A 17,469-nucleotide genomic window follows, 5' to 3' on the forward strand; every position below is an offset into this window, starting at 1 on the left:
TTTTGAAAACTATAAAATGCCTGTGTGCTTATCGGAGTAGTGGTTACAATCCGGTACATAGCACAGAAACATCCTTGCTTCTGATCGACAGTGAGACCTAAGGTTATCTAGTTAGCTACAAAGGCCAGGTTAATTAAAAATACTTGAGTAATTTGAAAATGCTTAGGCATGTAATTTGAAAGATATTAAACAATACACACACGAAATACACTATACCAATTATTTAAACGAGAAACTATCATATCTAGTTATTCTCTTTGACTTTACTTGCTAGGTTCCTTGATACTTGTTACTGAGAGTTTGCGTGGAGAAATTGTGAAGTTTTTCCCACCCTGCAACACTGTCTTGAGTGATGACGTCAAAGCTTGCAACAGGATGTGTAGTTCTGTATGATAGCCACATTAGCGGCTAATTAGCATTTCATTTTGGGGGGGTAATTACAGGTAAATATATTGATAAAAGCTACCTTATCCGAGAGAGATTTACGTGGTTATCAAAACCTACATGAAACATAGACCTTATAAGTTCTAAAATCCCCTATGAAAAAATGTATGTTGGGGAAATTATTGGAACCATTTCCATGTTTGACCTCTAGGTTTTAGGGGTATTATGACTCATACTGTTGAGGAAAACTCGTTAGAAGAATCATCAGAACTAATTTATCAGTAATAAGATATTTATTCAAGCAATTGCAAGGAAGATCACTCTCTCAGGATGAACCTGGAGAGTAAATTTCAGGATATACCGGAAAGGATTTCTCAGGATATACCAGAGAGGATCTTGTTAGTTTACAAATTACAGTCTTTATATACCTCATCTACACAAGGATCTATACCCCCTTCTAGGGGGAGGTAACCTACTGAACAAAAATATAAACGCAACATGCAACAATGAACGATTTTACTGATTTAAAGTTCATATAAAGATATCTGCCTATTGATATAAATTCTTTAGGTCCTAATCTATGGATTTCATGACTGGGCAGGGGAGCACCCAAAAAAGGCTGCTTTCAGCTAGTCTCAGACAATACTACAGGTGAAGAAGCCGGATGTGAATGTCCTGGGCTGGCATGATTACACGTGGTCCGCGGTTGTGAGGCCAGGTTGGACATAATGCCAAATTCTCTAAAACGACGTTGGAGGCAGCTTATGGTAGAGAAATTAACATTAAATTATATGGCAACAGCTCTGGTGGACATTCCTGCAGTCAGCATGCCAATTGCCCGCTCCCTCAAAACTTGAGACATCTGTGACATTGTGTTGTGACAAAACTGCACATTTTAAAGTGGCCTTTTATTGTCCCTAACATGAGGTGCACCTGTGTAATGATCATGCTGCTTAATCAGCTTCTTGATATACCACACCTGTGGACGGATTATCTTGGCAAATTTGAGAGAAATTTGCTTTTTGAATGTATGGACATTTTCTTATATCATTTATTTCATCTCATGAAACATGGGCCCGACACTTTACTTGTTGCATTATTTTTCTTGAGTATATACATAAAAAAAAGATAGGTAATTGGCTCCACTTCCTTAGAAAAAGAGTACAAATGAGAACATGTTCTAACCAGTTCTCACAGCCTTTATGTCTAAGATAGTGGAGACAGGAAGTCTGAAGTTATCCCCACTCTGCGGTCCCTTGTTTATTTTTTTGCCATGACGACCTTGTCGCGAAACCAACCCCACTTTTTAGAAGAAATATATTTATTTTGTCTGCATATTTAATTTAAACTCATTTAAATTAGAAATCAACTTAGTTTATAATGGTAAAGGACATATATAAACTGTTTGTCATAAAATATGGTGTCAAGCTCTAAGTAATTCTGGTTCTTCCTGCACGGAAAGGCTACTCAATTACAGTAACGAGATTATTTGAAATGACTTATTTCCAACCCTGATCTTAACACCCACCATGGACGCCCACTAGATTTGCCTGATATCAGACAAACTAAAGGAAAAGTAAACCCTCACCAACTTAGGTAAGAGAGTGCAAATAAACGTGGCGCAAACCAAACAGGTGAGACAAGAGGATGGTGCAACACATCCTGACCAACGAGGATGATTCCAATCAGGGCAAGCCACACCCGAAGAGAACCAACCTTGAAATCCAAAACAAAATCCAAAACTAAATTTAGCAAAACCCCAAAGCGTATCACAAGAGGATGTTAAAGAACATATATTGAACATTTTATTCCAAAACAGTTAAACTGTTGTAATATTGGGATGAGTAACTTCAGACGCACTCTATGCTGAATAAAATAATGTTTTTTATTCATTAAAAAAAGCTAACATAAGCATTTCTACCAAAACCAAAGATTGGTTAAAAGATTAAAGACTGAAGCACCGGAAGCAGTTAAATGTTATACATTTCTACCTCAATCACATACTGTATCAGTAGTAATAAAGGAATAAAAATCAACTAGAGAAACTGTCTGGTAGATCTCCCAGTTTTATGATTAGTTTGTGGTCCCGAGGTTGACAACATTAGCAAAATATTCACATTATGAGTCGTTCTCAAGTCCTTGCAACAGTTGTTGTGAATGATATGTTTGTTATATTTCCTTTACCATCCTGTGTTGCCTGCTTAGTCTTTTACCATTGATATTGTAACGACCCGGTATTGTGTTCTGTGTTTGTGGGTGTGTTATGGTTCTCATGGCTACTAGCAGGGGTTAAATATGTCAGGACAGATGGAAAGGTTGGGGGGGGTATGATGGGTAATCCCGTGGGGTTTGGAAATGCATAAATAGGGATTACTGTCTCATCTCTCTCTCTTCTGTTCGGGGCCTTGATCTGTTCCTATGAGAGTGCCTTAACTCGACATGGTATAATTGTGTACGTTCGGCATTTAGCGGCGTGGGCTGTGGCCTGAACAATAGCCCAGTTTAGGAATAAACCTGTGTTCTGACCTGCATACCTAGAGTCCGCCTCTTTTTCCTTTATGACCCAGCCGGGTCATTACAATATGTTCTATTTTGAGACCTTAAGGGAACGATTCACCCATTTTGAATGTTGTATCATTTTTGAGCGATGATCCATCGATTCCTGTGTTCATTTCATGTTTTCATGTGTATCTGACCTGTTTGCTTTTCAAGTAGGCAGAAATACAAAATTCGTCATACCTGCTGTATTTCTGCTTGCTTGAAAGGCAATAGCTCAGATACACATGAAAACAACATGAAATGACAATGGGAATCGATATAACATCACAGAAAAATACAAAAATGGATCTGTTGATTGATGATCTTCTGTGGTAGCAGTTATCACTTTCATAATTAACCTACATGGTTTCTGTAATGCTGACTGTTCAGATTTACAGTCGTGGATTTTTCCCCATCCAGTTTATTCAATGACTATCTTCAGGGCATCAGATGAGTTAAATTCACTCCAAAAATGTATATTTCCCACACACACACCACACACCACACACACACACAGGTATAGAATGTCCCCAGGTGTGTATGTTTGGGTCTGTGTTACATGAGAAGGTGCCTGTCTTCATTTTCTTTTGACATAATATTCGGCACGTTTATCTTGTGTAAGTAGACAAGTTTCTCAAAGGTTGGAAATTTAAATTTAAATTGATTTAGGACCTTAGTCAATATGGCACCATAGACAGGTTGGTTGTTTAGCAACAAAACAGACGTGTTGTCACGTTCTGACCATAGTTCCTTTTTTATGTCTTTATTTTGGTTTGGTCAGGGCGTGAGTTGGGGTGGGTAGTCTATGTTCCTTTTTCTATGTTGTTATATTTCTATGTGTTTGGCCTAGTATGGTTCTCAATCAGAGGCAGGTGTCGTTCGTTGTCTCTGATTGAGAATCATACATAGGTAGCCTGTTTTCCCCATTTTGGTTGTGGGTGTTTAATTTCTGTTTAGTGTCTGTTCACCTGGCAGAACTGTTTCGTTTTCTCTTCGTGGTTATTTTGTGTAGTGTTCAGTTTTTTCAATTAAAATATGACGAACACTTACAACGCTGCATTTTGGTCCTCCTCTCCTTCCACCAACGAGAATCGTTACACGTGTGCACAAATATGGAACAAACAGAACGGGTTGGTTTAGATTGTTGACCAAATGTAAACTATATTTAGTCTCCAATGTTTATTGAAAACATAAAAAAGTTTCACAATGAACACTTGTTGTCTCTCAAACACATCGTTACAGTTGTTGGTTAGTAAGCAAGTACATTTTTGCCATATTAGCATAGACGTGACATCAGTCAAAATACCTAAAAACAAGACATGGTATCAAGAACAAGATAAAACTAGCTGAAATGAGCCACTTACATTCCCCACATGGCAGTTTCTTGTCATTGTTGCTAGCCATCCAGAATCACAACAACACACGGCCTTTTGCCACATTGTACATCGTTTTTGTGACGTTCTCAACTAACCTGTGTATATTGCTGCACAGCACTGGAATAATGAATGATATTTCTATGACTGGAATAAGGATTATCAGAGAACCTGGGGGTGTTCTCTTCTATAACAGAATCCCAGGCAGGTGTGTGTAGCCACCCCCTTCAAGTCCTCAGACCATCTGATGGTTCACATAGAACAGTCATTAACTGGTTGTTAGAACTAGTCGAGTGGCGCGGCCAAGGCATCATGTAACGCACCCTCTTCCAGAAGCTTGAGTTGGGCAGCATCGACCCACGCCTTCCCTCCTGCCACATTAAGGGGGCACTCTTGCGGACCAGGTGCTGCAGGCCGGGGGGCAGGTGTGTGTAGCCACCCTCCCCCATGTCCCCCAGCTGGATGAGGATGACGCTCATCTCACTGTGGACCAGAACCTGGTAGAGCCCCACCTGACAGTCATAGTCATCTGCTGTGGTCAACGAAGACGAGCATCCCCATTGGCCACATGACCCTTGACCTCCTGAGGCTGACCATATGCTTGAGCTGGGGGTCAGGATGACAATCAGCCTCCTGCTCAACCGCATGCAGTCCTCCACCAACTCCATGCGGTCTGGGGACAACAGAACAGAGAGGAGTGGGAGAAGTTAACTTTTGACTTCAGTACTGTTTATTACTGTTACATTTGCTTCTTAGAGGGTAGGACACAGTCTGAAAGAACCAACCTTCTCCAGGTAAGTCGTCTCTGCCATGGATGAAGAGTCTAAAGCCACACTTCTGCTCCAGGACATTGGGCAGAACGCTGCTCACAAAGTGATACACTTTCTCCTCCATGTCTTTGTCTACACCATCCATCTGGTAGACAACGTAAGCATCATAGACCTTCCCATCTGAAAACACAGACAAAGAGGTTTCTGTCAAACCTCAGCAGGAAAGGAGTAGATTGTACAGATTTGATTAAATTCTATTTGAACTGAAATTGAGTTTAATATAAATTTGCCCATTACTAATACACTTGCAGTGGGATTGACCCCAGCCGGGACCTGTTGAGAAGGGCCTACTAGGCCTACTGCCTACAACTGCACTGCACAATCAGTGGGCCATGCTTCAGTGTGGTGACTAAGAACTAAATGTAGTAATATGTTGATATGGTATCCAATACTATACAGATCATGTAGGCTGAATAAGCATTTCTGTACAATGAAATATCTTAGTTAAATAGCATCATTAAACTTCAGTGGGTGGCTAGATGTTCTTACCCTCAGATCGACCATAGCATTTGAAAACTCCACGGAAGAAGAGCGCCAGATCGATGTCAAACACTTTGACGGCCACAGCAGCTAGCAAGAAGAAAAAGACTAGCACCACACATAGACACATAAACATAAACCCTGTGGGGGGGAAGACAGGGAGAACACAACACCAAGAAAGTTACAGTTTATATGTGTGATTTTGTGTGTCTGGGTGTTTGTGTGATGTTTAAGTGTGTGTGCATTAATAACCTCTTAGCTTGAGAGTAACCACTGCATAAATCCATTGCTGGTCGTTCATTGCAACACACGTGAACTTTGACTGGAGGTCCTTCATAGTCACTGTGTTTATGGTCAGGATAGCCGTAAAGATACTCCGCATGGAAGATACCTCCACCTCGCTACAGTAACACATACACACAAAACATGCACACAGCGAATTCTCAACTGTGAATCTGGGGTCTTGTTTCAAGGAAATGTGTAAATTATGTTACCTTGTTCTCAAAACAAGTGTGTGTGCGTGCATGTGTGTACCTACCTGGTGGTGTTCACTGAGTAGCCTTGCTGCTGCGAGCGCACTTTCACTCCATTCATCTCCCACCACACGTGACAGTTGTCCTCAATGTTCTGCCCACAAAACGCTTCACACCTCAACTTCTTGGTGGTGTCTATGAAGAACAAGAGATACTATGAAGACAGAGAGATTACCGCGCAAACCAAATCAAGCACAACACAAGTATTTGATCCAGGTGTGATCCCTACACAGGTCAGTGGTCTCTGTGCTTCCGTTTCTAGGCAGGTTGATCTGAGGAGGATGTGAGGCAGAGGGAGCTGAAGGAGACAAACACAGTTTAGTCAGAAAGATACTTTTGGATACATTCAAAACGTTGTCACTGATGTTATTGATGATTGTTGCTGCCACAAAGACCACATGTGATATGAGGGTTGCTTTTGCTTCTGTTTGTTTGATATAAATGGAGCCTAATGTACCTAGTGTAGCCTAATAACCTGCTGTAATGTAGCCTAGAGTTTCCATGTTTGCTGACCCTGCTGCCATCTTGGATGAGGTTTCAGCAACCCTCAAATCAAATAAATAAAATGCTGAGAGAATTGACAGAGCTGTTATCAAGCCACAACCTACATACCTTGGATCTTTAGTCTCCTGGATGCAGAAGTGTTGAGAACCGTACCATTGTGCTCCCACGTGCACACACACGTATAGATGCCCTCGTCTGCTTTGGAGGCGCCGTACACCCACAGATTTCTCTCAGACTCGTTTGGAATGGGACTGAAATTCTGAAGTTAAAGACAAACAATTTCACAAACTTCTTTGCTGAAATAGCAGTAACACACCTGATTCCACTCATCAAGAGCAGGTGCAACCCTTAGGAGCTATAGGACAGGAGTTGAGAACCAATGGTAAATAGTTTTACAGGCTTGAGGTTTGTGTTAGCATTCCGGTCATATTCAGTACCTTATACCAGGCTAAGTTTTCTTTTCCATCTTGGCACAGTTTTTCCACGGGCTCAGGACATGGGATAGCGATGTTGTATGCGGACTCTGAGATATTGTTAAACAGGACTGAATGATCGAACGGTTGGGCTTTGACCACAATCACCTCTGTCATAAAAATATGGCAGGTGTCTGCTGCCTTTCTCCTGGAACATAAGCATACACAGTGTACCAGTTACCCAAAAGGGACCCAACAGGCTTCTAACTGGGGGCCACCCGAAGAACCCATTTAGGCTGTAGATAGCATATGTTTTTTTCTAATAGTATATACAGCCTGAAACTAAGCAGTTTAAAAATGTTGAACATTTCCTTACAATAAAATTGTATTACATGTTACCCTACCAGTTGTTTGTGTGGTTGGTCCTTCAATGGGTAGAATTTTGAGACAAAATATCCACATGAAAGTATTATTTACCCAACTTTTTAGAGTGCCAATACTGCCGTTGAAATTTCTATCACCTGTCACATGCTCAAAACCATGTAAACACCTGCAAAATTTCCATCAGTATGCATGCATCATCGTGCATGTCCTTCCGTCTTGTGCTTGGCCTTAGGTCAGGAGCAAACACATCTTTATTGCCACACACAGAGTTCTGCGTTTTGAAGTCGGTAATAATAGTTTTCTGTGGATATTATTATTTTTATTATTTTTCTACATTTTTTTACCCCCTTTTCTCCCCAATTTTTCGTGGTATCTAATTGCTAGTAATTACTATCTTGTCTCATCGCTACAACTCCCGTACGGGCTCGGGAGAGACGAAGGTCAAAAGCCATGCGTCCTCCGAAACACAACCCAACCAAGCCGCACTGCTTCTTAACACAGCGCGCCTCCAACCCGGAAGCCAGCCACACCAATGTGTCGGAGGAAACACCGTGCACCTGGCTCCCTTGGTTAGCACACACTGCGCCCAAACCCTCCCTAACCCGGACGACGCTAGGCCAATTGTGCGTCGCCCCACGGACCTCCCGGTCGCGGCCGGCTGCGACAGAGCCTGGGCGCGAACCCAGAGTCTCTGGTGGCGCAGCTAGCGCTGAGATGCAGTGCCCTAGACCACTGCGCCACCCGGGAGGCCCTTCTGTGGATATTTTGTCTCAAATTTCAAATCGGCAGAGTAAGTTCAAATAGAATTTTATTCAACGTTTGTGCAAGACAAGGGACCCTTAGGTTTTTTCTTTGTAAATGTGCATGCCTACCCTAGCCCTATGTACACATTCAGGTTCAACACTAACCCTAGAATCAACCCTCACCCTAACCCTCCCAAACAGGGCTCCCCCGCTCTCAATTACCAATCTAACCCCTAAACACACGCACACACACAGTTGTTGTATTACCAGTAGGTGTAGTACTGATCAGAGTCATTGATTAAAAGGGGGAGGAAGAAGAGCACCGGTCCATGATGATGCACACGCTCTTCCTCAGAGGACGGGAGCTCTTGGGTTCTGTTTCTGTACCAGGTAAACTCAGTCACGCTGGCCCAAACCAACTCACTCAGGTCATAGTAGGCTGGCAAACTAAGGGCCTCCCCCTCTGTCACAGTAGTTTCATACTTGTCAAGTAGTTTACATGGGGACTCTGCCAAAATACGAACATACATTACCCGATTAAGTTGCATGTGAAGGAAAAGAGGTCTATTGTTCAAGGTACAATATATTCACTATGCCTTGTAATAATGGGATGTAGAAATGTGTGAGATATGAAGAAGATGCTATACCTGTGTAATGACCTATTGTAGTGGGGTTTAAGGACATTTCTCTCTGGGCAGAAATCCTAGTCAAACTGAGGAGCAGAAACATGAGACCACCATCCACCAACTACAAGACAAGGGGAACAAAAAGAAGAATGTTACCTTATTGTAAAGTCGAACAGGAACTATCATTCCACACAAGACCCTATAATAAAACATCAGGACCATGCTTTACTTGTTTTTACAATAAATGACATACCTATTTTCAAGAGGGAATAAAATACATATGCAGAAAACCTTTTTAGGTTCAGAGTGAAGAATTACTGAAAGAGCTTACCCTGAAAGTGGAGGAGCACATTTTCTGCAAAACAGGAACTTGCCTCCACTGATAAGAAAGAACAAGAGTCATATTCAACATGTTGTTAGGATATCCTGTTATAGATACAGCAGAAATTATGAAAACTGAAATGTTAACATAATGTGGCCATGTATTGAAATGGCCATGTAACATATTAAGCTTGAATGAAGAAACCATGACATGCAACAAGACCTCTATGGAAAATAACCTGTGTTTGCTACAATTTTTGTTCAAATCGCTTTGGTGCTATTTTCAAAAGCATGTGGTGAATTTTCAAAACTCTTAGTACAAAACTCCAAACTGGTAACACTTAATGCAGAAAGTACTATATTCTTACACTGTTTTCACATTAGGCAATACACTTGCACTACCCATCAAAATGTACTGAAAATCTTATTGTCACCATTTCTATCCCATGTGCGATCAAAGGTGTGTTCATTGATTACATATTTCACAATAATTGATGCAAAATAGAAATGTATTGTTCAGATATAATTACAGCTAGGAATTCATCTTTTCCCCAAAATCTACCAAGTTTTAGTACAGGGAATAATTCATATTTATCCAGTGACCATTTAAAGCATTTAAAACCAAGTTATGGTCACTATGCCTGGGTTCTCCCCAAATAAGAGAGCGCTGAGCCACCTTGTTGACTTGGCTGTGCCACTATGTAATGATTTCAGAGCAAATTAAACTGATATTTAGTCATGAGTATATCTCTGATCGCCAATGACATTGTTGTGAATTTTGAAACAGGCCGTTCATAAATTCAGAGTGTTATCATGTTCCTCAATTAATTCCAGCCAGGTCACCCGTGATACATGTCAGTATTCGACGTCCATCCATGTCTGAGGACACGGGGAGATGTAGAAACCGGCCACTAGGGGCAACAGTGAGGGATGTTACCTTCAAGTAGGTTTCGGTTTTGCTAAGGCGTTGTGGATGGGCGTAAGCATCTGCTTCTGGTGTAAAAGGTTGCATATTTCGTTTTAAGCTTATCCAAAACCTTAACCTTAACCATTCTGAGCTAATACCTACCCTTAATATTTTGGAGTTAATGACTAAACTTAACCTCAAACACGTCAAAATTTGACGTTTGGAACAACTTCGAAATTGGCGTATGAGAAACATGAATGAATGTCTAAGTCTTGTTGCAGCATTCAGCACATTTCAGCAGTAGGCTATTGTGGGAGTAAATGGTACACATAGAGACAGATATGACAATATTGAGCAAAGACAGGTGTACATTAGACCACAAGAGGAGAAGGCGACACTTGAGTGCATTTGCCATTCTGGAAAGGACAGGAAACCAAAGATTAACAGACATAAGTATAATGGCCAAAGCCATAAGTGCATAAATGCTTAGGGTAAAGAGGAGGAGGTGACACTTAAGTGCATTATCTATTATGGAAAGGGCAGGATACCAAAGATTAGATAAAGAGGAACAAACATAAGTATATTATTCAAGGCCATAAGTGCTTAGGGTAAGATAGACATATATTATTTTTAGGACACGAAAGGGTCCTGCCACCATTATAATTGAATCAAGAGCAGATATAGGTGTTATTGGGCATGAACAAGCAGGAAGCCTGAACTAAAAGATAATGGTGGCAGATGACCTGAGGGAAGTAACTTAATTTACATGTGGGATGGACTCATATGCTGTGTGTATAAATACAGAGCCAGTGCTCTGGGAAAGTGTGTGTTCCGCAGACCATCTAGGCTTCTGATATACTTGTATTAAAAGCCTATATTGAATTCACAAGTTCTTGTAAGTGTTATATTTTGAAACGATTATCCACCACACTCTCAACACAGAGTGCGCCCAGGAAGCGCAGAACACATCCCGAGTATAGCTTTGTTGAATCATAAAAACTTTGTAACTGTAGTCAAACAAAAGTCCATTGAGCAAAGTCGCTAAGCTTGCTAGATAACATCCTTCAAAGAATGACAGAATACAGTGCATTATTCAGACCCCTTGACTTTTCCCACGTTTTGTTACGTTACAGCCTTATTATAAAATGGATTCAACAGTTTTTTCACACAATACACACAATACCACAAAATGACAAAGCATAATTTTTTTTTTAGAAATCTTTAAATATGAGTCTTTTTGGGTATGACGGTACAAGCTTGGCAAACCTGTATTTGGGAGTTTCTCCCATTCTTCTCTGCAGACCCTCTCAAGCTCTGTCAGGTTGAATGGGGTGCGTCGCTGCACAGCTATTTTCAGGTCTCTCCAGAGATGTTTGATTGGGTTCAAGTCCTGGCTCTGGCTGGGCCACTCAAGGACATTCATAGACTTGTCCCGAAGCCACTCCTGTGTTGTCTTGGCTGTGTGCTTACAGTCGTTGTCCTGTTGGAAGGTGAACCTTTTGCCCGTCTGAGGTCCTGAGCGCTCTGGAGCAGGTTTTTATCAAGGATCTCTCTGTCCTTTGCTCCGTTCATCTTTCCCTTGATTCTGACTAGTCTCCCAGTCCCTGCCACTGAAAAACATCCCCACAGCATGATGCTGTCACAACCATACTTTACCGTAGGGATGGTGCCAGGTTTCTTCCAGACGTGACGCTTGGCATTCAGGCCAACGAGTTCAATCTTGGTTTCATCAAACCAGAGAATCTTGTTTCTTATGGTCTGAGAGTATTTTAGGTGCCTTTTGGCAAACTCCAAGCGAGCTGTTCTGTGCCTTTTACTGAAGAGCCACCCAAAGGCCGTCTGGCCACCCAAAGGCCTGATTGGTGGAGTGCTGCAGAGATGGGTTGTCCTTCTAGAAGGTTCTCCCATCTCCACAGAGGAACTCTGGAGCTCTGTCAGAGTGACCATTGGGTTCTTGGCCCTTCTCCCCCGATAGCTCAGTTTGGCCAGGCGGCCAGCTCTAGGAGAGTCTTGGGAGTTCCATACTTATTCCACTTAAGAATGATAGAGGCCAATGTGTTCTTGGGGACCTTCAATGCTGCAGAAATGTTTTGGTGCCCTTCCCCAGATCTGTGCCTCGACACATTCCTGTCTCAGAGCTCTGCAGACAATTCTATCGACCTCATGGCTTAGTTTTTGCTCTGACATGTATGACTAACCGAGGGTGAAGAGTGGAAATAGTTTAAATATCAAGGTATTTTAACGGAGGCCAACTCTGTCTAAAAAATATCCATAGCCTATCTACTGTCATATCGTTTGATGATCACATATTCTCTACCAAAGCTCTCATATGGGCAAGAAATATGAGACAGCACAGACAAGCGGGGAAAATGTTATAGCTGTATTTTGACATGCATAGGCGAGAGACGTGCTTTGATAATGCAACCTACAGTAGGCTATGTCTGTGACAGAGGTGCCTATGTAACGAATTGTCCATAGGCCTATCACATTTGTGACTGTCTGAAGAGACACAATGACAGCTCAAAGAGGCATACAGTGGGGGTTTTCAGTAGGGTTTATTAACTGCATATGGGTCGCGTGTGCAGTCCAGGGGTGTCAATTATGCTTGTGCTTTCAATTAATGGCGACTTTGTGTGTAAACACCCTAGGTTAAAGGCTTCAATGTGATAATCTGTCTGGAGAATGTGCTGTTATTTTTTGCTAATCTGATGCTGCGTATGTTGTGTATTTTGTGGAATTGAATTATTGCTGACATCGGGGAAAAATGTTGAGTCTTCCTGAGTCTTGTCATTACATTTTTGGAGGAAAAATGAAGTGTTCCCATGACAGCCCTGGGATCCCGGTTACCCATGTTAACCCCTAATTACAAAATAGGTGTACTGTAATCACATGAAACAAATGAAATGAAAATGAAACAAACATAACGTTCAGCAGGCACTAGTTTGCCTGTCTTTAGCATTTGGCCAAAGGTTCTCATCGACACAGTAACTATCCTTATTGTTCATGAACCTGGGGAAAAACCTTTTGTCATGGCGAATCCAAGCCTGACATGCTGTAGGACTGGATTAATGTCAGTACATGCTTCATCCATGGCCTGAAGGAGGGTGGCTCATGGGGGTGGCAATCATACACCTTCTACCTGTATTCCAATCCTGTATTGTATTTAACAATATTATGTTGCACTTATATATTTTAATAATAATAACAATAATAATAATGGATTGTATTTATATAGTGAGAGGGAAACTCACCTCATCTACCACCAATGTGTGGCACCAATTTGGGTGATGATGCACAGCAATAATTTTGTGCCAGAACGCTCACCATACATTAACTAGCACTGTGGACAGGTGAGGTGTGATATACAGTGAGCTCCAAAAGTATTGGGACAGTGACACATTCCCTGCTACTCTGGCTCTGCACTTCAGCACCCCAGAACCGAAACGATACAATGACCACCAGGCTAAAGTGCAGACTGTCAGCTCCAACCAGAGAGCATTTCACTGTAAGGTTTACAGCTGTTCTATTCGGCGCATGTGACTAATAAAATTTGATTCCATTTGATTTGATCCACATTGGGCGTACCGGCCATAAACCACAGCACCGTCTGTTTATAGTCCCCCCACCCCAGGGGAGCAGAAGACCTGGAACAAATTCACCCATACGTGCACTAAAGTAGTAAAAAATTCAGCACCTGGACCCACATTCCCAGCATGCAACAATACTTTTTTGTGGTCCTGTGTGGCTCAGTTACTCAGAGCATGGCACTAGCAACACCAGAGTTGTGGGTTAGATTCTCACTGTGGTCACATATAAAAATGTGTGGATTCATTTTTGTCACTTTGCATAAAAGTACCTGCTGTGGCATATATTACAATAGTACAGTACTGTACTGGCAATGACATTTCAGCAAAGCAGTGTGAAACCTTTCCTTCATAAAGATCCCAGCAACTTCATTTGTGATACACGTTTACTGTTTAGGAGATGCATTTGTTACATACAATCAATATAATTTATTTGATCATAGTCATAGTCATCATCGTAATAGTATATATATATCATGCTTTATATGTTTTTACCTTACATTTTCATTATTTAGTGCTCAAAATCTGCAGTAGACAAACCAGTTTAAAATCTATAAATTTACCAAACAGTTAAGTGATTATCAATTTTGAGCAGTCGGATTAATAGTAAAATGTATTTTAACAAATTAGAAGATAAGATTATCAAAAATTATGTGAGCATTGTATTGTAAAAACAATTATTTTATTTGAACATATGAAATATATTCTAGATGTGTAACGGTTTTCCTCCTCCTCTTCGTCCGAAGAGGAGGAGTAGGGATTTGACCAAAACGCAGCGTTGTGATACGACATGACTTTTATTTAAACAAGACGAAAACTAAACAAACTTGAGAATTTACAAAATAACTAAACGACGTAGACAGACCTGAACATGGAACTTACATAACTACACGAAGAACACACGAACAGGAACAGACTACATCAAACGAACGAACAAACTAAACAGTCCCGTGTGGTGCGCAGACACAGACACGGAAGACAATCACCCACAAACAAACAGTGTGAACAGCCAACCTATATATGGTTCTCAATCAGAGGAAAACGTAAAACACCTGTCCCTGATTGAGAACCATATAAGGCTAATTACAAATGACCTAAACATAGAAACACAAAACATAGAATGCCCACCCCAACTCACGCCCTGACCAACTAAACATATACAAAAATAACATAAAACAGGTCAGGAACGTGACAGAACCCCCCCCTCAAGGTGCGAACTCCGGACGCACCACCAAAAGTCTAGGGGAGGGTCTGGGTGGGCATCTGTCCACGGTGGCGGCTCAGGCTCTGGGCGTGGTTCCCATCCCACCATAATAAATCCCCGCTTCCTTATCCCCCTCACAATGACCACCCTCCAAATAACCCCACCTAGGATAAGGAGCAACACCAGAATGAGGGGCATCACCAGGATAAGGAGCAACACCAGAATGAGGGGCAACACCAAAATGAGGGGCAACACCAGAATGAGGGGCAACACCAGAATGAGGGGCAACACCAGAATGAGGGGCAACACCAGAATGAGGGGCAACACCAGAATGGCTGGCGGATCCTGGCTGGCTGGCTCTGGCGGATCCTGGCTGGCTGGCTCTGGCGGATCCTGGCTGGCTGGCTCTGGCGGATCCTGGCTGGCTGGCTCTGGCGGATCCTGGCTGGCTGGCTCTGGCGGATCCTGGCTGGCTGGCTCTGGCGGATCCTGGCTGGATGATGGCTTAATGCTGGATGACGGCTCTGGCTGGTCATGGCTGGATGACGGCTCATGGCTGGATGACGGCTCATGGCTGGATGACGGCTCATGGCTGGATGACGGCTCATGGCTGGATGACGGCTCATGGCTCGCTGACGGCTCTGGCTGGTCATGGCTCGCTGACGGCTCTGGCTGGTCATGGCTCGCTGACGGCTCTGGCTGGTCATGGCTCGCTGACGGCTCTGGCTGGTCATGGCTCGCTGACGGCTCTGGCTGGTCATGGCTCGCTGACGGCTCTGGTTGATCCTGTCTGGCGGAAGGCTCTGGCTGATCCTATCTGGCGGAAGGCTCTGGCTGATCCTGTCTGGCGGAAGGCTCTGGCTGATCCTGTCTGGCGGAAGGCTCTGGCTGATCCTGTCTGGCGGACGGCTCTAGCGGCTCCTGTCTGGCGGACGGCTCTAGCGGCTCCTGTCTGGCGGACGGCTCTAGCGGCTCCTGTCTGGCGGACGGCTCTGTAGGCTCATGGCAGACGGGCGGCTCTGTAGGCTCATGGCAGACGGGCGGCTTTGAAGGCTCAGTACCGACGGGCGGCTTTGAAGGCTCAATACAGACGGGCAGTTCATGCGGCGCTTGGCAGACGGACAGTTCAGACGGCGTTGGGCAGACGGACAGTTCAGACGGCGTTGGGCAGACAGGCAGTTCAGGCGCCGCTGGGCAGACGGCAGACTCTGGCCGGCTGAGACGCACTGTAGGCCTGGTGCGTGGTACCGGAACTGGAGGTACCGGGCTAAGGACACGCACCTTCAGGCTAGTGCGGGGAACAACAACAGGGCACACTGGACTCTCAAGGCGTACTATAGGCCTGGTGCGTGGTACCGGCACTGGTGGTACCGGGCTGAGGGCACGCACATCAGGGCGAGTACGGGGAGAAGGAACAGTGCGTACAGGGCTATAAGACATGAATGTTTATTGAAACAAGACGAAAACTAAACAAACTTGAGAATTTACAAAATAACAAAACGACGTAGACAGACCTGAACATGGAACTTACATAACTACACGAAGAACTCACGAACAGGAACAGACTACATCAAACGAACGAACAAACGAAACAGTCCCGTGTGGTGCGCAGACACAGACACGGAAGACAATCACCCACAAACAAACAGTGTGAACAGCCAACCTATATATGGTTCTCAATCAGAGGAAAACGTAAAACACCTGTCCCTGATTGAGAACCATATAAGGCTAATTACAAACGACCTAAACATAGAAACACAAAACATAGAATGCCCACCCCAACTCACGCCCTGACCAACTAAACACATACAAAAATAACATAAAACAGGTCAGGAACGTGACAAGATGGAACACTGATTAAGTTTGGTGAAAAAGTGTCTGTATTATTTTTACAAGTGTATTTTATACTTAGTCAATAGAAAATGTGGTTCGAATTTTGAAACTGCCTTTTAAATGATCTCTTTTGAGTTTTGTACAAAGCGTTGTGAAAACTTACCACATTCGCAGAAAAAGTCATCTGACAAAATAGCATATTTTACAATAGTTTTTCAAATGTTGTACTGCACTGCTGGTGTACTGTAGATACTTGCTGATTAGACAACCATGAACCATATCCTGATGACAATATTTCAACCATTGGAACCTAAACATCACATAAACAGCACAATTTCAACATAGATGCATACTTTTCCACATATTGCCTGTTGAAGCTTACTCAGCTTTGCACAGAAAAAAACAACACTTAAACTGAACTGTAATCCAATCAAATGAATTGCAAGCCTTACCTACGCAGTAATCCTCCCTCAGTCTAAAGTAGCATCTGAGTAGAATTTACACAGTAGGTGTATATCTGGAACTGGAATCGGCTAAATATGAGCAAAATGAGCAGTGTAAACTTTTCTTGTAGGCCGGAGTATGGGCAGTGCTTTCTAGCAGGTATTTGCATATTTCTATTAGGGAAAGCCTATTCTGTGACGTGCGCTTGTGCAATAACTCAATTCTCCCTTGCAGTCCTTCTTAACAATGCAAGTTAAGACTTTGGCAAAGGGTAAAATCTACAACACTTAGTCCACTCTGTTCGTATCAGATTCCGGTTTTGGGAACAGAAAATTGGTATTGAGATCAAATGTTTCATCATTGAGACA

General features: G+C 42.8%; 1 protein-coding gene across 1 annotated transcript; it reads right to left on the reverse strand.

Annotated features, from left to right (window-relative positions):
- Positions 1-4,274: 4,274 nt before the first annotated feature.
- Positions 4,275-17,188, reverse strand: LOC120058278 (interleukin-1 receptor-like 1). Its single transcript, XM_039006827.1, has 12 exons — positions 17,110-17,188; positions 9,140-9,187; positions 8,830-8,929; positions 8,450-8,690; positions 7,080-7,263; positions 6,751-6,901; positions 6,368-6,436; positions 6,144-6,273; positions 5,858-6,006; positions 5,615-5,746; positions 5,081-5,245; positions 4,275-4,968 (listed from the first exon to the last, which is right to left on the reverse strand). Exons 2-12 carry the CDS (start codon positions 9,158-9,160, stop codon positions 4,523-4,525), a joined length of 1,788 nt encoding a protein of 595 aa, XP_038862755.1. The 5' UTR covers positions 9,161-9,187; positions 17,110-17,188; the 3' UTR covers positions 4,275-4,522.
- Between the last annotated feature and the right edge of the window lie 281 nt (positions 17,189-17,469).

This window comes from Salvelinus namaycush, chromosome 13 (assembly GCF_016432855.1).
Source record: "Salvelinus namaycush isolate Seneca chromosome 13, SaNama_1.0, whole genome shotgun sequence".
Classification (NCBI taxonomy): Eukaryota; Metazoa; Chordata; class Actinopteri; order Salmoniformes; family Salmonidae; genus Salvelinus; species Salvelinus namaycush.

Bases quoted from the DNA above. Each gene is read 5' to 3' on its own strand.
- LOC120058278 (XM_039006827.1), bottom strand. From the start codon at position 9,160: ATGTGCTCCTCCACTTTCAGG. The intron at 8,691-8,829 runs GTATAGCATCTT...GTATTTTGGCAG, and splicing joins TACAATAGGTCATTACACAG to AGTCCCCATGTAAACTACTT. The intron at 6,007-6,143 runs GTAGGTACACAC...GTGTTACTGTAG, and splicing joins TACTCAGTGAACACCACCAG to CGAGGTGGAGGTATCTTCCA.